Below are 20,941 nucleotides of genomic sequence, written 5' to 3' on the forward strand. Positions count from 1 at the left end.
TCCAGCGCCTCCATCTTGACGTTTCATCCTCACCACCCCTGGAGCCCGGCGCCCTCACTCCCCGACGCCCTCGACCCCCTGTATAGATGGGAAACGGAGGCTCAGAGCTGTGACTCTAACCAGAAAGGGGAGGCGGGACAGGAGGAGGCGGGCCCAGAGGCTTGACAGAGGGAGGCACTCCCACCATCTCCTTCACCAGCCAACTGCCCGGACCGCCCACGGGCTTGCGAGCAAACCAGAGGCCCTCGGCCCCATTGGTTAGGTCTCGACGGGGGCGGGCGAACAAGGCGCCCGCTGGTTGGCGGGGGCAGGACCAATGAGGAGGCTGCGGCGCGGGCGTGAGAGGCGCGCTGAAAGTGGCGCGTCCTTTCTTTTGAGGCGAGCTCGTGCGGTGCGTGAGGTGGTTGACGCTCCCTTCTGAGCGCCGGCCGCCTAGCCCGCCGTGACCGCGACCGCGACTCGGGCCATCGACCGTCGCCCCGGTTCCGGGGCCGCCCGGGTCGCGACATGAGCTCCCCGGATGAGGTGTATGTGTGGGGAAGGCGTGTCCGCCCAAAGGTCAGGGAGCGGGCCGGCGTCCGCATAGCCGGCCCCGCAGTCCCGCCGGGGCCCGACCCAGGCCCCGAGTCTGGGGAGCCGCGGAGCGGCAAGGGCGGAGGCGGCTTCCCGGACCCCGAGGGCTTCCAGTCGAAGCGGGAGATGCTGGAAGCGCGAGGGCCTGTGCTGTGGGGCCGCGAAGGCGGACCTGGCTCCCCAGATGAGCACACGAGGGACCTCCTGGACCTGATCGACGAGTCTGAGGCGGCCAAGGAGGCCAACCTGCAGCAGCTGACCGACCAGGACGTGCTGGGCGTCCGCAGATACCCGGACCCCGAGGGCTTCCAGTCTGAGCGGGAGATGCTGGAAGCGCGAGGGCCGGTGCTGTGGGGCCGCGAAGGCCGACCTGGCTCCCCAGAGGAGCACACGAGGGACCTCCTGGACCTGATCGAGGAGTCTGAGGCGGCCAAGGAGGCCAACCTGCAGCAGCTGACCGACCAGGACGTGCTGGGCGTCCGCAGGTACCCGTCCCCGGAGAGCTCCACCACCTTCAAAGAGTCCACCGTGTGGACACTGCGCCTCGAGGCGGGTCCCGGCGGTCGAGGAGCGCCCGGCCAGAGCTGTGGGGAGGCGCCGACGGCTCCAGCCGGCCCTCTCCACCTCGGTGGGCCTGAAGCGGGCCGGGCCTTGGGGAACCCTAAGAGAGGCACTAAGCGTAGGTTGAACGTGGCTGCGGATCGCCAGCGGCGCTCCGCGGAAGGCCTGGCCTGGCTGCTGTCCGACTCCGAGTCCTCAGATGAACTCAGTGAGACACAGCTGATGACGGTGAGCACTTACCGCAGAGGAGGAGGCCAGGCCAAGCCCAGCAGACCCGAGGATCCCGGGGACACTCCCAGACACTCGAAGTTCCAAGTCAGGGAGAATTACCGTCACGTGACAGGCTCTTCCCTGTCCTCGGCTCCACGAGGACTCTCTTCCGTTGTGGAAAGGCAGGGCGTGGGAGAGCAGGGCATCTCTTCCCCTAAGAAAATGCAGAGCGTGCTGTGGGGCAAGGGGGGCAGCAAGCCCAGCTACCCGGGAGCTGCTGCTGCTGCTGCTGCTGCTGCTGCTGCTGCTTCTTCTGTTTCTGCTGCTGCTGCAGGTGGCCTGCCGCGGGTCACTCCTAGGAAGAACGGAGCCCAGGAGAAGAAATCCGTCCGGGAAGCATCCAAACTTGCCCTGGGGGGAACCTTCCGTTCCCGGGGGCAGCGAATCTCGGCAACTCCCGTGGAACCGGCCACCTTCCCCCCAATCTCTGGTATTCCGCTGCCTGGGAGACCCAAGAGTTATACCTTGGTCCTTTCGGGAACCAAACAGTCCAAGCACAGTGGCGCTGGGAAGAAATCCGTGGTCAGCTGGGCAAGGGAGTCTGAGGCAGTGGCGGGAGAAGATAAGGACCCAAATAGAGACCCAGCCCCAAAGGGCCAAGTGAGTAGGCCATGCTCCTCCTCTCTCCCCACTCTTCCCCCCCCCACAGCACCCAGGGCACACGTCTTCACCCATGCTGCCTCTGTCCACCCCTCAGAGGTTAGCATTGGGTGCCCCTCGGTCACTGGGTCATTACGATGCCAGATCGGGCTCCTTTTCCTAGGGACAAACATTAAGGTAGCACTTCGGGTGTCCTGGGCCCGGTTCTCCACCCTTGGCCTCTTTCCAACCTCCTCTGAGAGACTTGGGCTGGGATGGAAGGGAGGGCTGGTAGCTGAATTGGGTCGGGGGATCCCTTAAAAGCTTCCCCGGAAAGCCTCAGTATTTAGACTCACCAGCTTCCTGAATCCTCCTTCCTAGCTGTTCCCCAGACCTTCCTTGCAGGGGGCCTGGGCTTTCTCAGTGTCCCACTGTTGTGCCTAGATCAGCTCTGCCTGCTGGCCTGGGGCTGACTGAGGGAGAAAGTGCTAATGAGATCAGCCTTTCAATTCCCTTCCCAATTCCCTGCCTCACCCTGGCCCGAATCACACAACTCTCTCTCTCTGTCTCTGTCTCTCTCTGTCTCTCTCTCTGTCTCTGTCTCTCTCTCTCTGTCTCTCTCTCTCTCTCACACACACACACACACACACACACACACACACTTCCTTAGTCCAAATCGGTGAGAAATTTTTGTTTCAGCTGCTAACTCACAGGCCAGGGACATCTTGTCTGCGCATGCATCGTAGAAAAGCCAGCAGTGGCGACGTCAACACCAGAGGCCCCCAAGATCCAGGAAACTCAGAACCCTTGGCCCTGAACCAGGGAGAAGTCATGCCCAGGGGGCCTGCCCCCTCAGGTGAGTATCGTGGGTTTGATATGAGGGGAGGGAAGAGGGGTTGAGGACAGAAACCTCTGCCTCTGTCTCTGCCGGGGGCACAGCCTTGCTCCCAGGCAGCTTCTCCCACAGGAGATGGGGTGCTGAGAGGGCTGTCCTTGAGCCACATCATCCTCTGAGTGGGGTTTGTGCGGCCGGGGTGATCGGTGGCAGTGCCGCAAACAGCTGCTCCGGGTGTAGACTTGCAGGGGAACAGCCTTTTCTGTTATGTCCTGTTCGGCCACATTGCTCTCCCACGTGCTGGCTGTGGCTGCAGCTCTGGGAGGGTCGAATCCAGAGCCACATTGTTTGGGGACCACAGTGGCGAAATGGCTGTCCCCGGGGAACAGGGGAAGCAGGCCCAGAGACAAGGTTCCGGCTGCTGGGCGGAGCAGGGGCGGCTGGTTGCCAGCAGAGGGTGGTGCTGCCTCACCTCACTTTAGAGCCCGCTTGGCCCTTTCCACCTCACTGGGAGCCTGGGAAGCTGGATTGTGTGTCCTTTCCCTCTCAGGTGACCGGGGGCCACTTGACCATCCCCCAAGACCGGAAACGCAGCAGCAGCCACTGGGAACGCCCTGCTGTCCTTGGGTAATGCTTCCACTGCATCCTGGAAATGCAGGCCCAAACTCGAGGGTGGGATCTGGGTCCAAGTTCAGCTGACATGGGTGGGCTCCCCCTCCCCTGCCCCCATCACGTACCCCACGGAGGGAGCCCACCTCCTTTCCACTGAGGAGCCCTTGCCAGTCTGACCACCCGGCTTTGGGGTGGAGGGCCCGGGGGAGAGGAGAAGGTGGAGGGGAGAGGAGAAGGTGGAGGAGAGAGGAGGCCAGAGTATACTAATCATTTCTCTTCCTCCTCTGTCTGCTGGCCTAGTGTCTCGAGCTAAAGAGAGAAGTAGACGAACTTAAGGAGCAACTTGGTATGAGGAACCAGGGCCGGAGAGCGGTGTCTTAGTGAAGAACCCGGGTGGGCACCTGGGGTGGGGGTGGGCTGCAGGTGCGGTGGGCCTGGCAGGGACGATCATCCCTGTGGGGAGGAGAACCTCTCAGGCCTGGCCCTGGAGCTGGCTGTGCATGTACAACTGGGCGTGTGTACAAATAGCAAAGTACTGTCTGGACTGCATGCACACTTTGACAACCAGACCAGTCCTAGGGAATGTCCTTCTGATAGGACTTTTAGAGATGCCTCGTTGATTTTTCCCTTGAACTGCTGCTTGGTGTGGCTTCTAAGGTTCTTGTTGGATTGTTTGTTTGTGTGTGTGACAAGTTCTGAGTGGTTGTGGCACGGCCCACAGCATGAGAGCTGCTGGCACATTTTGTTTCCCTTTAGGAACCGGTTCCACATTCAATTTGGGTGGTGGGGAGTGATCAGGCCCAGAGCTCTTTGCATCGGGTCTGGAGGGGTTTCAGGTTTCAGGGCTAGGCGGTTCCTCACGGGGATAGGGGGACGGGCTTCTGTATCCCTCTGTCTGGAGCGCCTGCTAATGCCTGTCCCTGTTGCAGCCGCCATGCAGTACCTGGCTGACAAGTTGCAGACCCTTTGAAGTGAGTGTTACACACACCGTACCCCTTCCCACAGTCCTGGCTGTTGAGCAGGGCTGGGGGCTGGCCCTGGCTTGAGGCTCTTCCCTGACTCTGCTGTTTCACAGGTTGAGCCCAGCGTCTTCCTGCAAGAGGAGCAGCTGTTTGGGGCCCTGGAGCTGTGGCCAAGCTCGTTCCCTCCTGTTCTGCCTCAGCTAGGGCTTCCTCTCGCCCCTGTTTTGCCCCCGCCCCGCCCCAGTTTCACAGCAGTTTCCAATTAAAGTACCTCTCATATTCTGTGTTCTGCCTTCTCTCTGGAGGGGTAAGGGTCGGGGTCGGGGTAGGGGGCCGGGGCGGGGCGCTGCTCTACATCAGAGCCTTTTCCAGAACGCTATCTGTGGCATCCTGTGGTGGGGACTCTGGGCCAGCCTCTGCTACCATCCCTGCAGTCAAGCCAGCGGAGTGTCCCAGGTCTGGGTCCTGTGTGTGCTCTGCCTGGCCACATTGGCACGTCCTCCCTTTCCCCCGAAGGCCCTCTTCTAGCTCTCTCCAAACCCCCCTCCTCCTCTGGGGTCTGGCGGTTCCCATTCATCTCTGCCATTCACCCTTCCCATCAGCAGGAACTCATGACCCCCTTCCAGAGCTCCAATCTGGAAGCATTCACATCCTCCCTGCCCTAGCCAGCTGACCACCCTCCTCCAGCCGGGTTGTCTGTACACCCTTGAGTGGAATTTGGCCCATCAGGTTCTATGACGAGTGTGGTTAGTCGGTCTGTGTTGTTGCATGGTCCCCGTCAAATACTCTTCCACCAGCCCCATGACACAGATTTTCCTGGAAATGATATTTCCGTGTCCCAGCTCAATCTCCCAGACTGCGTCTTTAGGACACACGAGATTGAGTCTGAACTCCATGTTCGATTTCCCCCTCACTCGAGGTTGGGGAGCACTTCCTTCCCTCAGCCAGGACCCAGGGCTGTACCAGCCTGAGACTCAGAGGGACAGACTTGTGTTTGAGTGAGGCAAGGGTGGTTGTGCCTGACACCCTTCCCGAAAGACCGGTGTTTTACTACACAAAAGGGGGTATGATGGTAGATTGGCCATTCAAGGTTGGTGACGGTGTGTCCCTGTGTGTGAATAAATGTAATCAGGGGTAATCTCCCTTGAGGGAGAAAGATGTGATTCAGGGAGTAAAGGGAGTAGAGGCTGGTCCAGGTTCTGTAAGGCATTGAATGAGCAAAAGCAAGGGTCGGATCTGTTTTGTTCAAGGGTTGTCCTTAAATTCCCAAAACATAGGAGGGGGATGATGCAGAAGTCACCAAACCCCACGACAGGGTGTCGGGATGCTCGAAATGTTGGATTCGCTGGAGGTGGCTCTCGATCCTACTCTGTGATCCTATGATGTCTGACAACTACTGTGGGTGTGGATGGAATGAGATTGGGAAGGGTGGCTCCTCAGAGTAGCTCATCTTAGAATCAGGGGACCCATATATGAGGCCACCCAACATGAGCTACCCGGGACAGGGGCAGGATGGGCGCAGTGAGGATGGGAAGTAAGGAGTGACTGCACCTGGACAATGGGGAGCACTTGGGTCCACCCTTCCCCCATATTCTCACCCTGACTCCCTTCCAGAGTCCATGGCATGAGCTCAGGTGGACAGACCACAGGTGGGATGGGACAGTCACAGACCTCAGGGTCAGAAAAGAACGTTCGTGGGACTTAATCCTTCGCCTCAAACCCCTCCCTGGAGAAGGTGGGCTTGATTGCTGCCCAGGCCTCTGGCTGGATTCCTAGAATGTACCCAGTGCCCCACCCAGCCTGTACCAGGCTTACGTTCTAGCCCCTCTTGCTCCGGCACTGCTCCCCACTGAGCTGAGGCCATTACCAATGAGTGTGTGTGCACTTCGAGGAAACAGAGCTAGCTTAGACCTTGGACCTGCCTCTGACCAGTAGAGACAGTCATTCCAGGTCATGTGTCCCTGCAGACACTCTGGAGAGAGTGAAGCTAACTACAGGCTGGAGACAGCCATCACAGGAACTCGCTTCCCAGTGCACACTATGGATGTTAATAGAATGTTAACAGAATGTTAATAGAAACCTTATTCATAGTCACCCCAAACTGAAAGCAATCAAGATGTTATTCAACAGATGAACGAATAAAACCATACATCTATAAATGAAACATTCTTTAACAATACAAAGGAAGGAACTCTTGATACATGCAACAACTTGGATGAATCGCAAATGCATTATGCTAAATGAAAGAAGCCAGTCTCAAAATGTTACATACTGTGTGATTGTGTTTGTATAATATTTGGAAAAGGTAAAACTATAGGGATGGGAAACAGATCACCAGTTATCAGAGGTTTGGGATGGGGGAGATGGTTTGACTACAAAGCAGCAGAATGAGGGAGATTTTGGGGCTGATGGAACTGTTTTGTATCCTGATTGTGGTGATAGTTACACAAATCTGTCCATGTGTTAAAACTCATGGTACTGAAAACAAAAAAGTTAATTTTACTATGTAATAAATCAAAATATATGTAACTAAAAACATTAAATGTGTCATACATAAAGACTTGGGAATCATAATGGCATGCAAAATAGTACCAGCATTCTCAAAAGTGACATTGAAAGTCAGAAAACTTTTCAGCCTGAAATTATATATCAGCTATCAAATAAGCATGAAATTAAAGGTAATATTAAAGGTAATATTTGTTCATGCAAAGTCTTAAAAGAAATTATCACCCATGGTACCTGGAGAATGAGTACCATCAAAACACTGTGGTAAACCAAGAACAATGAAGACATTAGTTCTAGGAAGCAGAAGATCCCACTTAGGGTTTTGGTAAAGGAGTGTTCTAGGAGCAACACTCTAGGCAACCCATAAAGATTGAAACTGGGTCCAGGAAAGTGATTTCCAACAACAAAGGAATGGACATAGTTGAAGATTGAGAAAATATTGCCAATAGGCCTATGACAGAAATGTAAGCTCTTGAGGGAAGGAACGTCATCTGTTTTTCTCAGTGATGTAGCACCATGTGTTAGAACAGCACCATGTGTTAGAACAGTACCTTGTCAGCCCTCAATAGAGAATTGTTAAATGGAAAGGAGAGAAAGAGTGAATGAGAAGAGAGGAATTTGAGACAGCAAGTATACACTGACTCTTAAGGAGTTTTTATGTGAAGGTGAGCAGAGAAAAATGGTGTCGCTTGAAGGGAAATTGGAATCAAAAGAAGGTTTTCTTTAATTGGGAGAAACGACAACATACTTGTATGCTGATAGGAATGATCCAAAATAGAGAAAACTATTTATGAATGAGGGAAGTTTGTTTCTGATTGCCTGTATACTCTCAATGAAATGGGAAGCAAGGTCATCAGGTGAGAGCGAAGGTGGTCCATGATCAGCAAGTACCCCCTCAACTTTCCCGGATCATCTTGTGATCTTCTTCTTTCTTTTAAAAGTTTATTTATTTATTTGGCTGCGCTGGGCCTCTGTGGCTGCGCGCGGGCTTTCTCTAGTTGCGGTTAGCAGGGGCTACTCTTCGTTGTGGTGCGCGGGCTTCTCATTGCAGTGGCTTCTCTTGTTGTGGAGCATGGGCTCTAGGCACGCAGGCTTCAGCAGTTGTGGCACGCAGGCTCTAGAGCACAGGCTCCAGTAGCTGTGCTGCACAGGCTTAGTTGCTCCGTGGCATAGGGGATCTTCTGGGACCAGGGATCGAACCCGTGTCCCCTACATTGGCAGGCAGATTCTTAACCACTGTGCCACCAGGGAAGTCCCGTGATCTTCTTGTATGGAACTTTTCATAATAAAGTGCTGTGAAAAATTAAAAAGAAGTGCTTTTGTTCGTTAAAAGGTATGATAAAAAGAGTGAAGGCAAGCTAAAAACTAGAAGATATTCACATAACACGAAATCATCAAAGAATTAAAGTATAGAATACATAAAGAACTTCCACAAATAAATATGCAAACAACCCAAGGGGAAAATGGGCAAAGGACACTAAATGAACACCTCATAGACAAGAAAATCCCCAAGGCCAAGCATATGAAAAGCTGCTCAATATTATTACTAATATTATTACTAATCAAGAAATTGCAGATTAAATCTACAATGAGTCACCATTTCACTATCACAAGATTGACAACAATTTTGTACTTTGTTAATATCAAATGTTGATGAGGATGTGGAACAGTTAAACACTGTTGATAGGAGTAGAAATTAGCATGACCGCATTGTAAAAACTCTGGCATGATCTAGTAATGTTGGAAATCTTCTTTCCCTATGAGATGACAATTTCAGTCCTAAGTATGAGCACTGGAACGCAGCTTCCCAGCCATTTGATTCTATGGCTCACACAGAAAATGATGATTGTATGGCATACAGGAGTAAGATGACAAAGTTGTTCAGGGCCAGAACCAAGCGGTCCAGGGGCTGCTGTCTGGCTATCTCTGGAGATGAAGGCCTCAAAGTCCCAGGTCCAAAAGTTGGAAAGCTCTGCCCTGGAAGGCTCTTGTACGTGGGCACCAGGAAACATGCGCCAGAATGTTTATAGTAGCGCTATGAATAATATCTGCCCAAATGGAAACAACCCAAATTACCCATTGACAGTAGAATGGATACATAGGTTGAGATACAGTTGATTCTTGTTATTTGTAGATTCCATACTTGCAAATTCCCCTATTTGCTAAAATTCATTTTTAACCACAAATCAGTACCAGAGTGCTTTCCTCCTCATTCGAGAGAGCTGTGAAAAATTTGAGTTGGTGGAATATGTTCCCAACTGAGGTCAAACAAGGTGACGCCCTGCCTTCTGGTTTCAGTCTCATACTGCAAGCAAGTGTCCTTTTCATGATTTATTTGGTGCCACATAGTTTGCATTTTTGTGCTTCTTTGTTGGTGATTTCATAATTAAAGATGGCCTCCAAGCTTAGTGCTGAAGTACTGTCTAGTGTCCTTGAGTGCAAAATGACTATGACGTGCACTCAAGAAAATATGTGTGTTACATAAACCTTGTTCAGGCATGATTTATAATGCTGTTGGCTGTGAGGTCAGTGTTAATGAATCAATAATATTTGTATTAAATAGAGTGCCTTTAAACAGAAACACACATGAAACATGATTACGCAGCGATCAGTCGATGAAAATGTTGTGACCAGCGGATGGTAGGAACTTGAAATTATATTTCCCTTAGGAGCAATGTTTCAGGATTGCCTAATTCAGTGTTCATGGCAACTTTATAGACTGCAAATAACTATCATGATAATGAGAGTCTACTGTATATTCATTTGGTGGAACAGTGTACAGCAATGAAAATGAACAAGTGCCTGCCACATGCGACAACAGGGATGAATCTCAGTTACACAGTATCACACGGGAGAAGTCAGAAACAACACAAATGATTCCATTTACATAAAGACCAAAGGATGCAGCAAAACCAACGTTGTTAGGAATATGAACCTATGTAGAGAATAACTAAAGAAAAGGAAGGGAATGATGAAGACAAAGGATAGAGGTTACTTCTGAGGAGGGTGAAGGGAAAGGAATTGGAGCTTCCATGCAAGGAACTTCTAAGGTTATGGTGACGTTTGAAAAAACACTGCTATAAAAGTTTACTGAGGGAATGAATGACTCCCAAATCTGTATCTCTCTCTAGCTTTGACCCCTCACTGGTGTTCCAGAACCAAATTTCTAAGTGCATCCTGGCTAATTCCACCTGCATGTCCTATAAGAAACACAACCTTAATGTATCCAAAATCCCATCATTTCCCTCCCAATCTTTCTTTACTTCCTGTGTCCTTATGCTCCCCACCACAAAGTCACTCAAAACGGAAATGACTTCTGCTTCCTTGTGGTGGCCATAGAAACATGCCCCTCCGATCCACTGCAGGGAACATAGTAGATTGGCAAGTGCCAGCTGCCACTTCTCTGGCACCACCATTGTTTGTGCCAAGATCCCACATCCTCTGGGTAGCTCCCAGCCAGTGACTGAGCATGGCAGGGGCATACTGCTTCAGGACAGGGACTCCTCTAAATGGCAGCTGTAGGGTGGGGACTCCACATGAGCCTGAACAAACTAAACTAAACGGAACTAAAGTTTACTGTTAGAACGAAACTGCATCTGAGATTCTTCTTATCTGATCCTCCTTTCCCCCGCGTCTCTCTTACAGACGTCAGACCTGCATCGCACCCTGAAGAAGAAGACTCATTCCTGCTCCTGCTCCTTTATCCTTCACATGCCATTCTCCCATCATGTTCGTTCATGTCCAATCATGCCTTGGTGTCCGTATTTTTGGAGGACCCAAACTAACAAAAGTGGTACCAGGAGTGGTCTGAGAAGTTAGCTATAAGATGGGGTTTATGGACCAGCTCACTCACTGCCCAAATGACAAAGAGCATACCATTTTGAGTGTTATGTGGGGCATGGATAATCTCTAGCACAAGGTTACCTCCTGATTCCTTAAGGTTTTATCCATACGTACCTTGAAAAATATCCCAGTGGAGGGTCTTACTTGTGGCCTGTGAGATGATTCAGGCCTTTGAATGGTAGGGAGGGCACTATGTCTATAGGGAGGGCAGAGGCGGCTGTTCATCACTGTTATACTGGCGCCCTGCAAAGACATAATGAGAAACTAAGGGACATTACCAAACAGTTAAGGGCCAAGTGTAAGATTCATGGGGTTTTCTTGGTGGCATACAAAATGCCCTTGCCTCCTGCAGAGACAGCTGAGTAGCTCACAGATTATGCGATAACAGTAAGTGCAGAACTCCAGAGATGTATACATCCTTGACAAACACAGGCCTGTTATGGGAAGGTCAGGGCCCTTTTTGGGAAAACTTCAGACTCTGAAATGTAGGCCGGGTATATTGGCATGGATGTCCCCAAACGTTGGCTTATCAGATCCAAACGTCCTGAGGCCTCAAAGCTTGCAGGGTGGCCCTTCCTTCCCTAGCAAGAGCTAACACATGCCCTGTGCTGGTAGATGCTACAGAGTCTGCTCCCCCACAAAGTGACAGACGCCTCTCCCTGGGAAACCCTCATCTCTTCTCCATAAACTCACTGGGATATGCCGAGCCTGATAAGGGGAAAAAGAAATTATACACCAAGAAATAACAAGCCTGTACTGGCAGGAGCAGGGCAATATCCCTGGGATTGGATTTTGAGGGTGCTGGATCAAGTGGACAGGAATATAAGAGTGGATAAGCAAGTTTTGCTGAGCGGAGGCGCTTTCTCATGCCATGGGATTTAACACACGGGCAAGGACTCCAGGAGATGGAGGAAATTCACTGCCAGACTGGCCCTTTGAAACTTTGAGAAAGTGATGGCCCATAAGGAGAGAAGTGGAAATGCCTGCCTTGGATTGGCAGATGGCAGAGGAAGGAACAATAAGGTTGAGTGATGCAGACATGCTAGAACGGACAGAAAAGGTGAGGCCAGTCACATGGCCTCATGGTTATGTCCCACTGTAGGGCTGAGAGGACACATCACTCACCAAAGCCATCAGGAGTGTTCTGGTGAGAGGGGCCCCAGCATCACTAGAAGTTTGGTGGTTGCTCCCCTCTGGAGGCCAATGCCAATGATGGAAGGAAAGTGGTCCCGACCTGGGCTCATTACCACCCATGGGAGCCAACAAATTCTGACATAATAGAGGGCAGAGGGCAGCTCTTAACCAAGAGATGCCAGCAGACCACATTTCCAGTAACGACCAGCAAGGTCAGAGGGGCAGTCAAGAGTGCCTGCTTGACCGGCAGAAAGCTGAGAAGATGGCTCAGACAGCATGGCTCCCTAGGGGCAACGACAGCCAGCAAAAGGCAAGAATGCAAGAGAAGGAGGGCCATCATCCCGCTAAAATGCCACAGTCTCCTGCTCAGTTCCTGGTCCTGAGCCAATTCAGAGACTGGCCCCACTGAAGAGGTGGATGAGTCCTGAGGAGGAAGGATCCAGAAACAAGGCAGTGGGTTATGACCGTCCCTAAAGAGAATGACTGTCAGTTCTCAGGTGACTGTACCCGGAGGCTAGAAAAAGACCCAGACACTTCTACTACTACTGGACACAGGATCTGAGCTGACATTGATCCAGGAGGCCCAAAGTGTCATGATGGGGCCCCATTAGAATGGGGCTTATGAGGCCCTGACATTAAAAGGAGTTGGGAATAGAGACCGGTTCACAGTGAGCTGAATGGGTCCCTGGACCAAAATAGCAGTCATTTCTCCACTCCCCAAGCTGATAATGATAAGTGATGCACTTGGCAGTTGGAGCAATGACTTCCACATTGGGTCACTGCTCTGTGGGGTAAGAGCTATCCCGGTGGGGAAAGCCAAGAGGAACCTCTGACACTGGCTCCCACCCCAGGCCAAGAGAGTAAGTCAAAAGCAGTATTGGATCCTGGTGAGCATAGGGGGCTAAAGCAGAGATTAGTAGACATCGTTGGAGACGTATGGGATGCAGGGGAAGAGGAGGTAGGAGAGCCACAGGGACGAAGAGAGTGGAGAAGGTGAGAAGAAGTTCTGGGAGTCTCTCTCTGGGGGAGGGAGGAAGGGAATGGAAATGGTGAGAGGGAAGACGGAGGCTTCCACTGAATCCACTGGTAATGTTTCCTAGGGTGCTGGTGGATGCAGGAGATTTTGCTATATCCTTCCTTATCCATTTTAACATATTTGAAATAGCACACCATGACTTAAAAAGTCACTGGGAGAAGTGGAAGAGGGCGGTATCCACAAACGGGCAGGCACCATCGGGGGCAGGCTCGAGGAGGAGGATTGCAGATTTACAGTGCACCCAATCTCCCCTGCTCTGAAACTTCTCCAGCACGGCCAGCTTCTCAGGTGCAGACCCAGAAAACTGGGCCTTTGAGTTCCACAGGCAAGAGGGGTTCAGACACCCCAGGACTCTCCAGGAGGTCAGCCAGAGCACGATGCAGGAGAGAGAGGTGACTGAAGACAGAGGAGTATGAACGGGAAGGAGCAGAAGGAAGGTATGGGAGGAATGGAGCGGTGTCAGAGTAGGAGTGGGGTGGCAGACACGGGAAATTCTAACACCCATGGGCCGTATAGAAACCAAGGGAGGCACCACTCCCCAGACATCAGTACTGCTCAGCTCAGGGGAGCTGAGAAGTGACAGCTCCAAGAAAAATTGAGAGACACCTGGCTATCCACACCCACCGCCATCACAACTGGTAGGCCTTGGTTGTGCGTCCTTCAAAACTTTAAAACATACTTGTACATATACTTAAATGAATTCTCATACATTACATAGGATTGACTGGTGTGTGTGCGTGTGCCCACGCACGCAAGTGATTTAACTTACAAACGTGAATCCAAAGCCATCGTTCTGCAACTTGCAGTTGGAAGTCAGGCGGATGCTTCTGAAAGCTGTGAGAATGGCCTGATGCATTCCGTTGGACTGCCACGCTTTATGCTACTGGATGCTAAGCCACGTTGCATTCATCCATTTCCTTACTGACGGGAATTTGGAGTGTTCCCAGTTTTTCCCATCACCAACACCCTTGTGCATGTGTTCTTGTACACTACAGGTACCAGCGTGTCTCCGGAAGAAGTACCAGGCAGCGGACTTGCAGGAGCATAGAGGAAATAGATTCCTTCTTCCTTCCTTTTAAAGATCTTGGGCTAAAAGCAAGGACTCTGGAGTCAGATAGATTGGTTTCAATCCTGCCGCTGATCCCCACGAGCCGAATGACCTTGGGCCAGTGGCCGAACCTCTCAGTGCCTGTTTCCTCACCGGGAAGAGGCCAGTAATAGTTGGTACTACAGTTAAAGGCGTGTCACGCGGATGCATTATTATTTATGCCCAGCGCTTAGAAGAGTGCCAGGCACAGAGTCCGTGCCGGCACTAAGTTGCTTTCAATGGATTCTGCCAAATTACCTCCCAAATGCGTCTCTTGCACCACCGCCACAGGGGTTTGCTCCTAACCTCTCCCACCCTCGGAATGGTTAAGCTCTTTGAAGGTTGTCAACCTAGTGTGTGAAACCCGATTCGTGGTTTTAGTTCACATCTCCAGGATCAGCGGTGGGGAGCACCTTTTGGGGTGTAACTGGCCACTGCGATTTCCTCTTCTTTGAATTTGCCTCAGAGAGGGGGAAGGGCTGATGGAGCGAGGCCAACCCCAAGTCTATCCGCCACACCCGCCTGCCAGTAACGTCTGCTGAGCCACATTTGATGGAGCAGTTGAGACAGAGACCTTACAGAACGAAAATACGATCCCTTTGCTCTCTGGCCGACCCCTGATCACTGACTGCGGGACTCCTGTGCCCATTCTCCTGTTGGGTCTTAAGGCTTGCGGTGGAAGGGAGGCTGGCAAATGCTTTCGGCGCATGCTAGGCATCCAGCGCCTCCATCTTGACGTTTCATCCTCACCACCCCTGGAGCCCGGCGCCCTCACTCCCCGACGCCCTCGACCCCCTGTATAGATGGGAAACGGAGGCTCAGAGCTGTGACTCTAACCAGAAAGGGGAGGCGGGACAGGAGGAGGCGGGCCCAGAGGCTTGACAGAGGGAGGCACTCCCACCATCTCCTTCACCAGCCAACTGCCCGGACCGCCCACGGGCTTGCGAGCAAACCAGAGGCCCTCGGCCCCATTGGTTAGGTCTCGACGGGGGCGGGCGAACAAGGCGCCCGCTGGTTGGCGGGGGCAGGACCAATGAGGAGGCTGCGGCGCGGGCGTGAGAGGCGCGCTGAAAGTGGCGCGTCCTTTCTTTTGAGGCGAGCTCGTGCGGTGCGTGAGGTGGTTGACGCTCCCTTCTGAGCGCCGGCCGCCTAGCCCGCCGTGACCGCGACCGCGACTCGGGCCATCGACCGTCGCCCCGGTTCCGGGGCCGCCCGGGTCGCGACATGAGCTCCCCGGATGAGGTGTATGTGTGGGGAAGGCGTGTCCGCCCAAAGGTCAGGGAGCGGGCCGGCGTCCGCATAGCCGGCCCCGCAGTCCCGCCGGGGCCCGACCCAGGCCCCGAGTCTGGGGAGCCGCGGAGCGGCAAGGGCGGAGGCGGCTTCCCGGACCCCGAGGGCTTCCAGTCGAAGCGGGAGATGCTGGAAGCGCGAGGGCCTGTGCTGTGGGGCCGCGAAGGCGGACCTGGCTCCCCAGATGAGCACACGAGGGACCTCCTGGACCTGATCGACGAGTCTGAGGCGGCCAAGGAGGCCAACCTGCAGCAGCTGACCGACCAGGACGTGCTGGGCGTCCGCAGATACCCGGACCCCGAGGGCTTCCAGTCTGAGCGGGAGATGCTGGAAGCGCGAGGGCCGGTGCTGTGGGGCCGCGAAGGCCGACCTGGCTCCCCAGAGGAGCACACGAGGGACCTCCTGGACCTGATCGAGGAGTCTGAGGCGGCCAAGGAGGCCAACCTGCAGCAGCTGACCGACCAGGACGTGCTGGGCGTCCGCAGGTACCCGTCCCCGGAGAGCTCCACCACCTTCAAAGAGTCCACCGTGTGGACACTGCGCCTCGAGGCGGGTCCCGGCGGTCGAGGAGCGCCCGGCCAGAGCTGTGGGGAGGCGCCGACGGCTCCAGCCGGCCCTCTCCACCTCGGTGGGCCTGAAGCGGGCCGGGCCTTGGGGAACCCTAAGAGAGGCACTAAGCGTAGGTTGAACGTGGCTGCGGATCGCCAGCGGCGCTCCGCGGAAGGCCTGGCCTGGCTGCTGTCCGACTCCGAGTCCTCAGATGAACTCAGTGAGACACAGCTGATGACGGTGAGCACTTACCGCAGAGGAGGAGGCCAGGCCAAGCCCAGCAGACCCGAGGATCCCGGGGACACTCCCAGACACTCGAAGTTCCAAGTCAGGGAGAATTACCGTCACGTGACAGGCTCTTCCCTGTCCTCGGCTCCACGAGGACTCTCTTCCGTTGTGGAAAGGCAGGGCGTGGGAGAGCAGGGCATCTCTTCCCCTAAGAAAATGCAGAGCGTGCTGTGGGGCAAGGGGGGCAGCAAGCCCAGCTACCCGGGAGCTGCTGCTGCTGCTGCTGCTGCTGCTGCTGCTGCTGCTGCTTCTTCTGTTTCTGCTGCTGCTGCAGGTGGCCTGCCGCGGGTCACTCCTAGGAAGAACGGAGCCCAGGAGAAGAAATCCGTCGGGGAAGCATCCAAACTTGCCCTGGGGGGAACCTTCCGTTCCCGGGGGCAGCGAATCTCGGCAACTCCCGTGGAACCGGCCACCTTCCCCCCAATCTCTGGTATTCCGCTGCCTGGGAGACCCAAGAGTTATACCTTGGTCCTTTCGGGAACCAAACAGTCCAAGCACAGTGGCGCTGGGAAGAAATCCGTGGTCAGCTGGGCAAGGGAGTCTGAGGCAGTGGCGGGAGAAGATAAGGACCCAAATAGAGACCCAGCCCCAAAGGGCCAAGTGAGTAGGCCATGCTCCTCCTCTCTCCCCACTCTTCCCCCACCACAGCACCCAGGGCACACGTCTTCACCCATGCTGCCTCTGTCCACCCCTCAGAGGTTAGCATTGGGTGCCCCTCGGTCACTGGGTCATTACGATGCCAGATCGGGCTCCTTTTCCTAGGGACAAACATTAAGGTAGCACTTCGGGTGTCCTGGGCCCGGTTCTCCACCCTTGGCCTCTTTCCAACCTCCTCTGAGAGACTTGGGCTGGGATGGAAGGGAGGGCTGGTAGCTGAATTGGGTCGGGGGATCCCTTAAAAGCTTCCCCGGAAAGCCTCAGTATTTAGACTCACCAGCTTCCTGAATCCTCCTTCCTAGCTGTTCCCCAGACCTTCCTTGCAGGGGGCCTGGGCTTTCTCAGTGTCCCACTGTTGTGCCTAGATCAGCTCTGCCTGCTGGCCTGGGGCTGACTGAGGGAGAAAGTGCTAATGAGATCAGCCTTTCAATTCCCTTCCCAATTCCCTGCCTCACCCTGGCCCGAATCACACAACTCTCTCTCTCTGTCTCTGTCTCTCTCTGTCTCTCTCTCTGTCTCTGTCTCTCTCTCTGTCTCTCTCTCTCTCTCTCTCTCTCACACACACACACACACACACACACACTTCCTTAGTCCAAATCGGTGAGAAATTTTTGTTTCAGCTGCTAACTCACAGGCCAGGGACATCTTGTCTGCGCATGCATCGTAGAAAAGCCAGCAGTGGCGACGTCAACACCAGAGGCCCCCAAGATCCAGGAAACTCAGAACCCTTGGCCCTGAACCAGGGAGAAGTCATGCCCAGGGGGCCTGCCCCCTCAGGTGAGTATCGTGGGTTTGATATGAGGGGAGGGAAGAGGGGTTGAGGACAGAAACCTCTGCCTCTGTCTCTGCCGGGGGCACAGCCTTGCTCCCAGGCAGCTTCTCCCACAGGAGATGGGGTGCTGAGAGGGCTGTCCTTGAGCCACATCATCCTCTGAGTGGGGTTTGTGCGGCCGGGGTGATCGGTGGCAGTGCCGCAAACAGCTGCTCCGGGTGTAGACTTGCAGGGGAACAGCCTTTTCTGTTATGTCCTGTTCGGCCACATTGCTCTCCCACGTGCTGGCTGTGGCTGCAGCTCTGGGAGGGTCGAATCCAGAGCCACATTGTTTGGGGACCACAGTGGCGAAATGGCTGTCCCCGGGGAACAGGGGAAGCAGGCCCAGAGACAAGGTTCCGGCTGCTGGGCGGAGCAGGGGCGGCTGGTTGCCAGCAGAGGGTGGTGCTGCCTCACCTCACTTTAGAGCCCGCTTGGCCCTTTCCACCTCACTGGGAGCCTGGGAAGCTGGATTGTGTGTCCTTTCCCTCTCAGGTGACCGGGGGCCACTTGACCATCCCCCAAGACCGGAAACGCAGCAGCAGCCACTGGGAACGCCCTGCTGTCCTTGGGTAATGCTTCCACTGCATCCTGGAAATGCAGGCCCAAACTCGAGGGTGGGATCTGGGTCCAAGTTCAGCTGACATGGGTGGGCTCCCCCTCCCCTGCCCCCATCACGTACCCCACGGAGGGAGCCCACCTCCTTTCCACTGAGGAGCCCTTGCCAGTCTGACCACCCGGCTTTGGGGTGGAGGGCCCGGGGGAGAGGAGAAGGTGGAGGGGAGAGGAGAAGGTGGAGGAGAGAGGAGGCCAGAGTATACTAATCATTTCTCTTCCTCCTCTGTCTGCTGGCCTAGTGTCTCGAGCTAAAGAGAGAAGTAGACGAACTTAAGGAGCAACTTGGTATGAGGAACCAGGGCCGGAGAGCGGTGTCTTAGTGAAGAACCCGGGTGGGCACCTGGGGTGGGGGTGGGCTGCAGGTGCGGTGGGCCTGGCAGGGACGATCATCCCTGTGGGGAGGAGAACCTCTCAGGCCTGGCCCTGGAGCTGGCTGTGCATGTACAACTGGGCGTGTGTACAAATAGCAAAGTACTGTCTGGACTGCATGCACACTTTGACAACCAGACCAGTCCTAGGGAATGTCCTTCTGATAGGACTTTTAGAGATGCCTCGTTGATTTTTCCCTTGAACTGCTGCTTGGTGTGGCTTCTAAGGTTCTTGTTGGATTGTTTGTTTGTGTGTGTGACAAGTTCTGAGTGGTTGTGGCACGGCCCACAGCATGAGAGCTGCTGGCACATTTTGTTTCCCTTTAGGAACCGGTTCCACATTCAATTTGGGTGGTGGGGAGTGATCAGGCCCAGAGCTCTTTGCATCGGGTCTGGAGGGGTTTCAGGTTTCAGGGCTAGGCGGTTCCTCACGGGGATAGGGGGACGGGCTTCTGTATCCCTCTGTCTGGAGCGCCTGCTAATGCCTGTCCCTGTTGCAGCCGCCATGCAGTACCTGGCTGACAAGTTGCAGACCCTTTGAAGTGAGTGTTACACACACCGTACCCCTTCCCACAGTCCTGGCTGTTGAGCAGGGCTGGGGGCTGGCCCTGGCTTGAGGCTCTTCCCTGACTCTGCTGTTTCACAGGTTGAGCCCAGCGTCTTCCTGCAAGAGGAGCAGCTGTTTGGGGCCCTGGAGCTGTGGCCAAGCTCATTCCCTCCTGTTCTGCCTCAGCTAGGGCTTCCTCTCGCCCCTGTTTTGCCCCCGCCCCGCCCCAGTTTCACAGCAGTTTCCAATTAAAGTACCTCTCATATTCTGTGTTCTGCCTTCTCTCTGGAGGGGTAAGGGTCGGGGTCGGGGTAGGGGGCCGGGGCGGGGCGCTGCTCTACATCAGAGCCTTTTCCAGAACGCTATCTGTGGCATCCTGTGGTGGGGACTCTGGGCCAGCCTCTGCTACCATCCCTGCAGTCAAGCCAGCGGAGTGTCCCAGGTCTGGGTCCTGTGTGTGCTCTGCCTGGCCACATTGGCACGTCCTCCCTTTCCCCCGAAGGCCCTCTTCTAGCTCTCTCCAAACCCCCCTCCTCCTCTGGGGTCTGGCGGTTCCCATTCATCTCTGCCATTCACCCTTCCCATCAGCAGGAACTCATGACCCCCTTCCAGAGCTCCAATCTGGAAGCATTCACATCCTCCCTGCCCTAGCCAGCTGACCACCCTCCTCCAGCCGAGTCGTCTGTACACCCTTGAGTGGAATTTGGCCCGTCAGGTTCTATGGCGAGTGTGGTTAGTAGGTCTGTGTTGTTGCATGGTCCCCGTCAAATACTCTTCCACCAGCCCCATGACACAGATTTTCCTGGAAATGATATTTCCGTGTCCCAGCTCAATCTCCCAGACTGCGTCTTTAGGACACACGAGATTGAGTCTGAACTCCATGTTCGATTTCCCCCTCACTCGAGGTTGGGGAGCACTTCCTTCCCTCAGCCAGGACCCAGGGCTGTACCAGCCTGAGACTCAGAGGGACAGACTTGTGTTTGAGTGAGGCAAGGGTGGTTGTGCCTGACACCCTTCCCGAAAGACCGGTGTTTTACTACACAAAAGGGGGTATGATGGTAGATTGGCCATTCAAGGTTGGTGACGGTGTGTCCCTGTGTGTGAATAAATGTAATCAGGGGTAATCTCCCTTGAGGGAGAAAGATGTGATTCAGGGAGTAAAGGGAGTAGAGGCTGGTCCAGGTTCTGTAAGGCATTGAATGAGCAAAAGCAAGGGTCGGATCTGTTTTGTTCAAGGGTTGTCCTTAAATTCCCAAAACATAGGAGGGGGATGATGCAGAAGTCACCAAACCCCACGACAGGCTGTCGGGATGCTCGAAATGTTGGATTCGCTGGAGGTGGCTCTCGATCCTACTCTGTGATCCTATGATCACATGGGTGTGGATGGAATGAGATTGGGAAGGGTGGCTCCTCAGAGTAGCTCATCTTAGAATCAGGGGACCCATATATGAGGCCACCCAACATGAGCTACCCGGGACAGGGGCAGGATGGGCGCAGTGAGGATGGGAAGTAAGGAGTGACTGCACCTGGACAATGGGGAGCACTTGGGTCCATCCTTCCCCCATATTCTCACCCTGACTCCCTTCCAGAGTCCATGGCATCAGCTCAGGTGGACAGACCACAGGTGGGATGGGACAGTCACAGACCTCAGGGTCAGAAAAGAACGTTCGTGGGACTTAATCCTTCGCCTCAAACCCCTCCCTGGAGAAGGTGGGCTTGATTGCTGCCCAGGCCTCTGGCTGGATTCCTAGAATGTACCCAGTGCCCCACCCAGCCTGTACCAGGCTTACGTTCTAGCCCCTCTTGCTCCGGCACT

General features: G+C 54.3%; 2 protein-coding genes across 2 annotated transcripts; both read left to right on the forward strand.

The window, feature by feature from the left end:
- Window positions 1-324: 324 nt before the first annotated feature.
- On the forward strand, window positions 325-4,400 carry LOC125962919 (uncharacterized protein CXorf49 homolog). The gene is made up of 7 exons (XM_049704506.1): window positions 325-804; window positions 1,012-2,004; window positions 2,683-2,839; window positions 3,369-3,445; window positions 3,731-3,776; window positions 4,187-4,192; window positions 4,360-4,400. The coding sequence occupies exons 1-7, from the start codon at window positions 508-510 to the stop codon at window positions 4,398-4,400; spliced, it is 1,617 nt and encodes a 538-aa protein (XP_049560463.1). The 5' UTR covers window positions 325-507.
- Window positions 4,401-15,038: 10,638 nt separating this feature from the next.
- On the forward strand, window positions 15,039-19,119 carry LOC125962921 (uncharacterized protein CXorf49 homolog). Its single transcript, XM_049704507.1, has 7 exons — window positions 15,039-15,518; window positions 15,726-16,724; window positions 17,402-17,558; window positions 18,088-18,164; window positions 18,450-18,495; window positions 18,906-18,911; window positions 19,079-19,119. Exons 1-7 carry the CDS (start codon window positions 15,222-15,224, stop codon window positions 19,117-19,119), a joined length of 1,623 nt encoding a protein of 540 aa, XP_049560464.1. The 5' UTR covers window positions 15,039-15,221.
- The last annotated feature ends 1,822 nt before the right edge of the window (window positions 19,120-20,941 follow it).

The sequence above is a fragment of the Orcinus orca genome, chromosome X (assembly GCF_937001465.1).
Source record: "Orcinus orca chromosome X, mOrcOrc1.1, whole genome shotgun sequence".
Lineage (NCBI taxonomy): Eukaryota > Metazoa > Chordata > Mammalia > Artiodactyla > Delphinidae > Orcinus > Orcinus orca.

Bases quoted from the DNA above. Each gene is read 5' to 3' on its own strand.
- LOC125962921 (XM_049704507.1), top strand. From the start codon at position 15,222: ATGAGCTCCCCGGATGAGGTGTATGTGTGGGGAAGGCGTGTCCGCCCA. The intron at 17,559-18,087 runs GTGAGTATCGTG...TTTCCCTCTCAG, and splicing joins CAGGGGGCCTGCCCCCTCAG to GTGACCGGGGGCCACTTGAC. The intron at 18,165-18,449 runs GTAATGCTTCCA...CTGCTGGCCTAG, and splicing joins GAACGCCCTGCTGTCCTTGG to TGTCTCGAGCTAAAGAGAGA.
- LOC125962919 (XM_049704506.1), top strand. From the start codon at position 508: ATGAGCTCCCCGGATGAGGTGTATGTGTGGGGAAGGCGTGTCCGCCCA. The intron at 805-1,011 runs GCCAAGGAGGCC...GCGGCCAAGGAG, and splicing joins TGATCGACGAGTCTGAGGCG to GCCAACCTGCAGCAGCTGAC. The intron at 2,840-3,368 runs GTGAGTATCGTG...TTTCCCTCTCAG, and splicing joins CAGGGGGCCTGCCCCCTCAG to GTGACCGGGGGCCACTTGAC.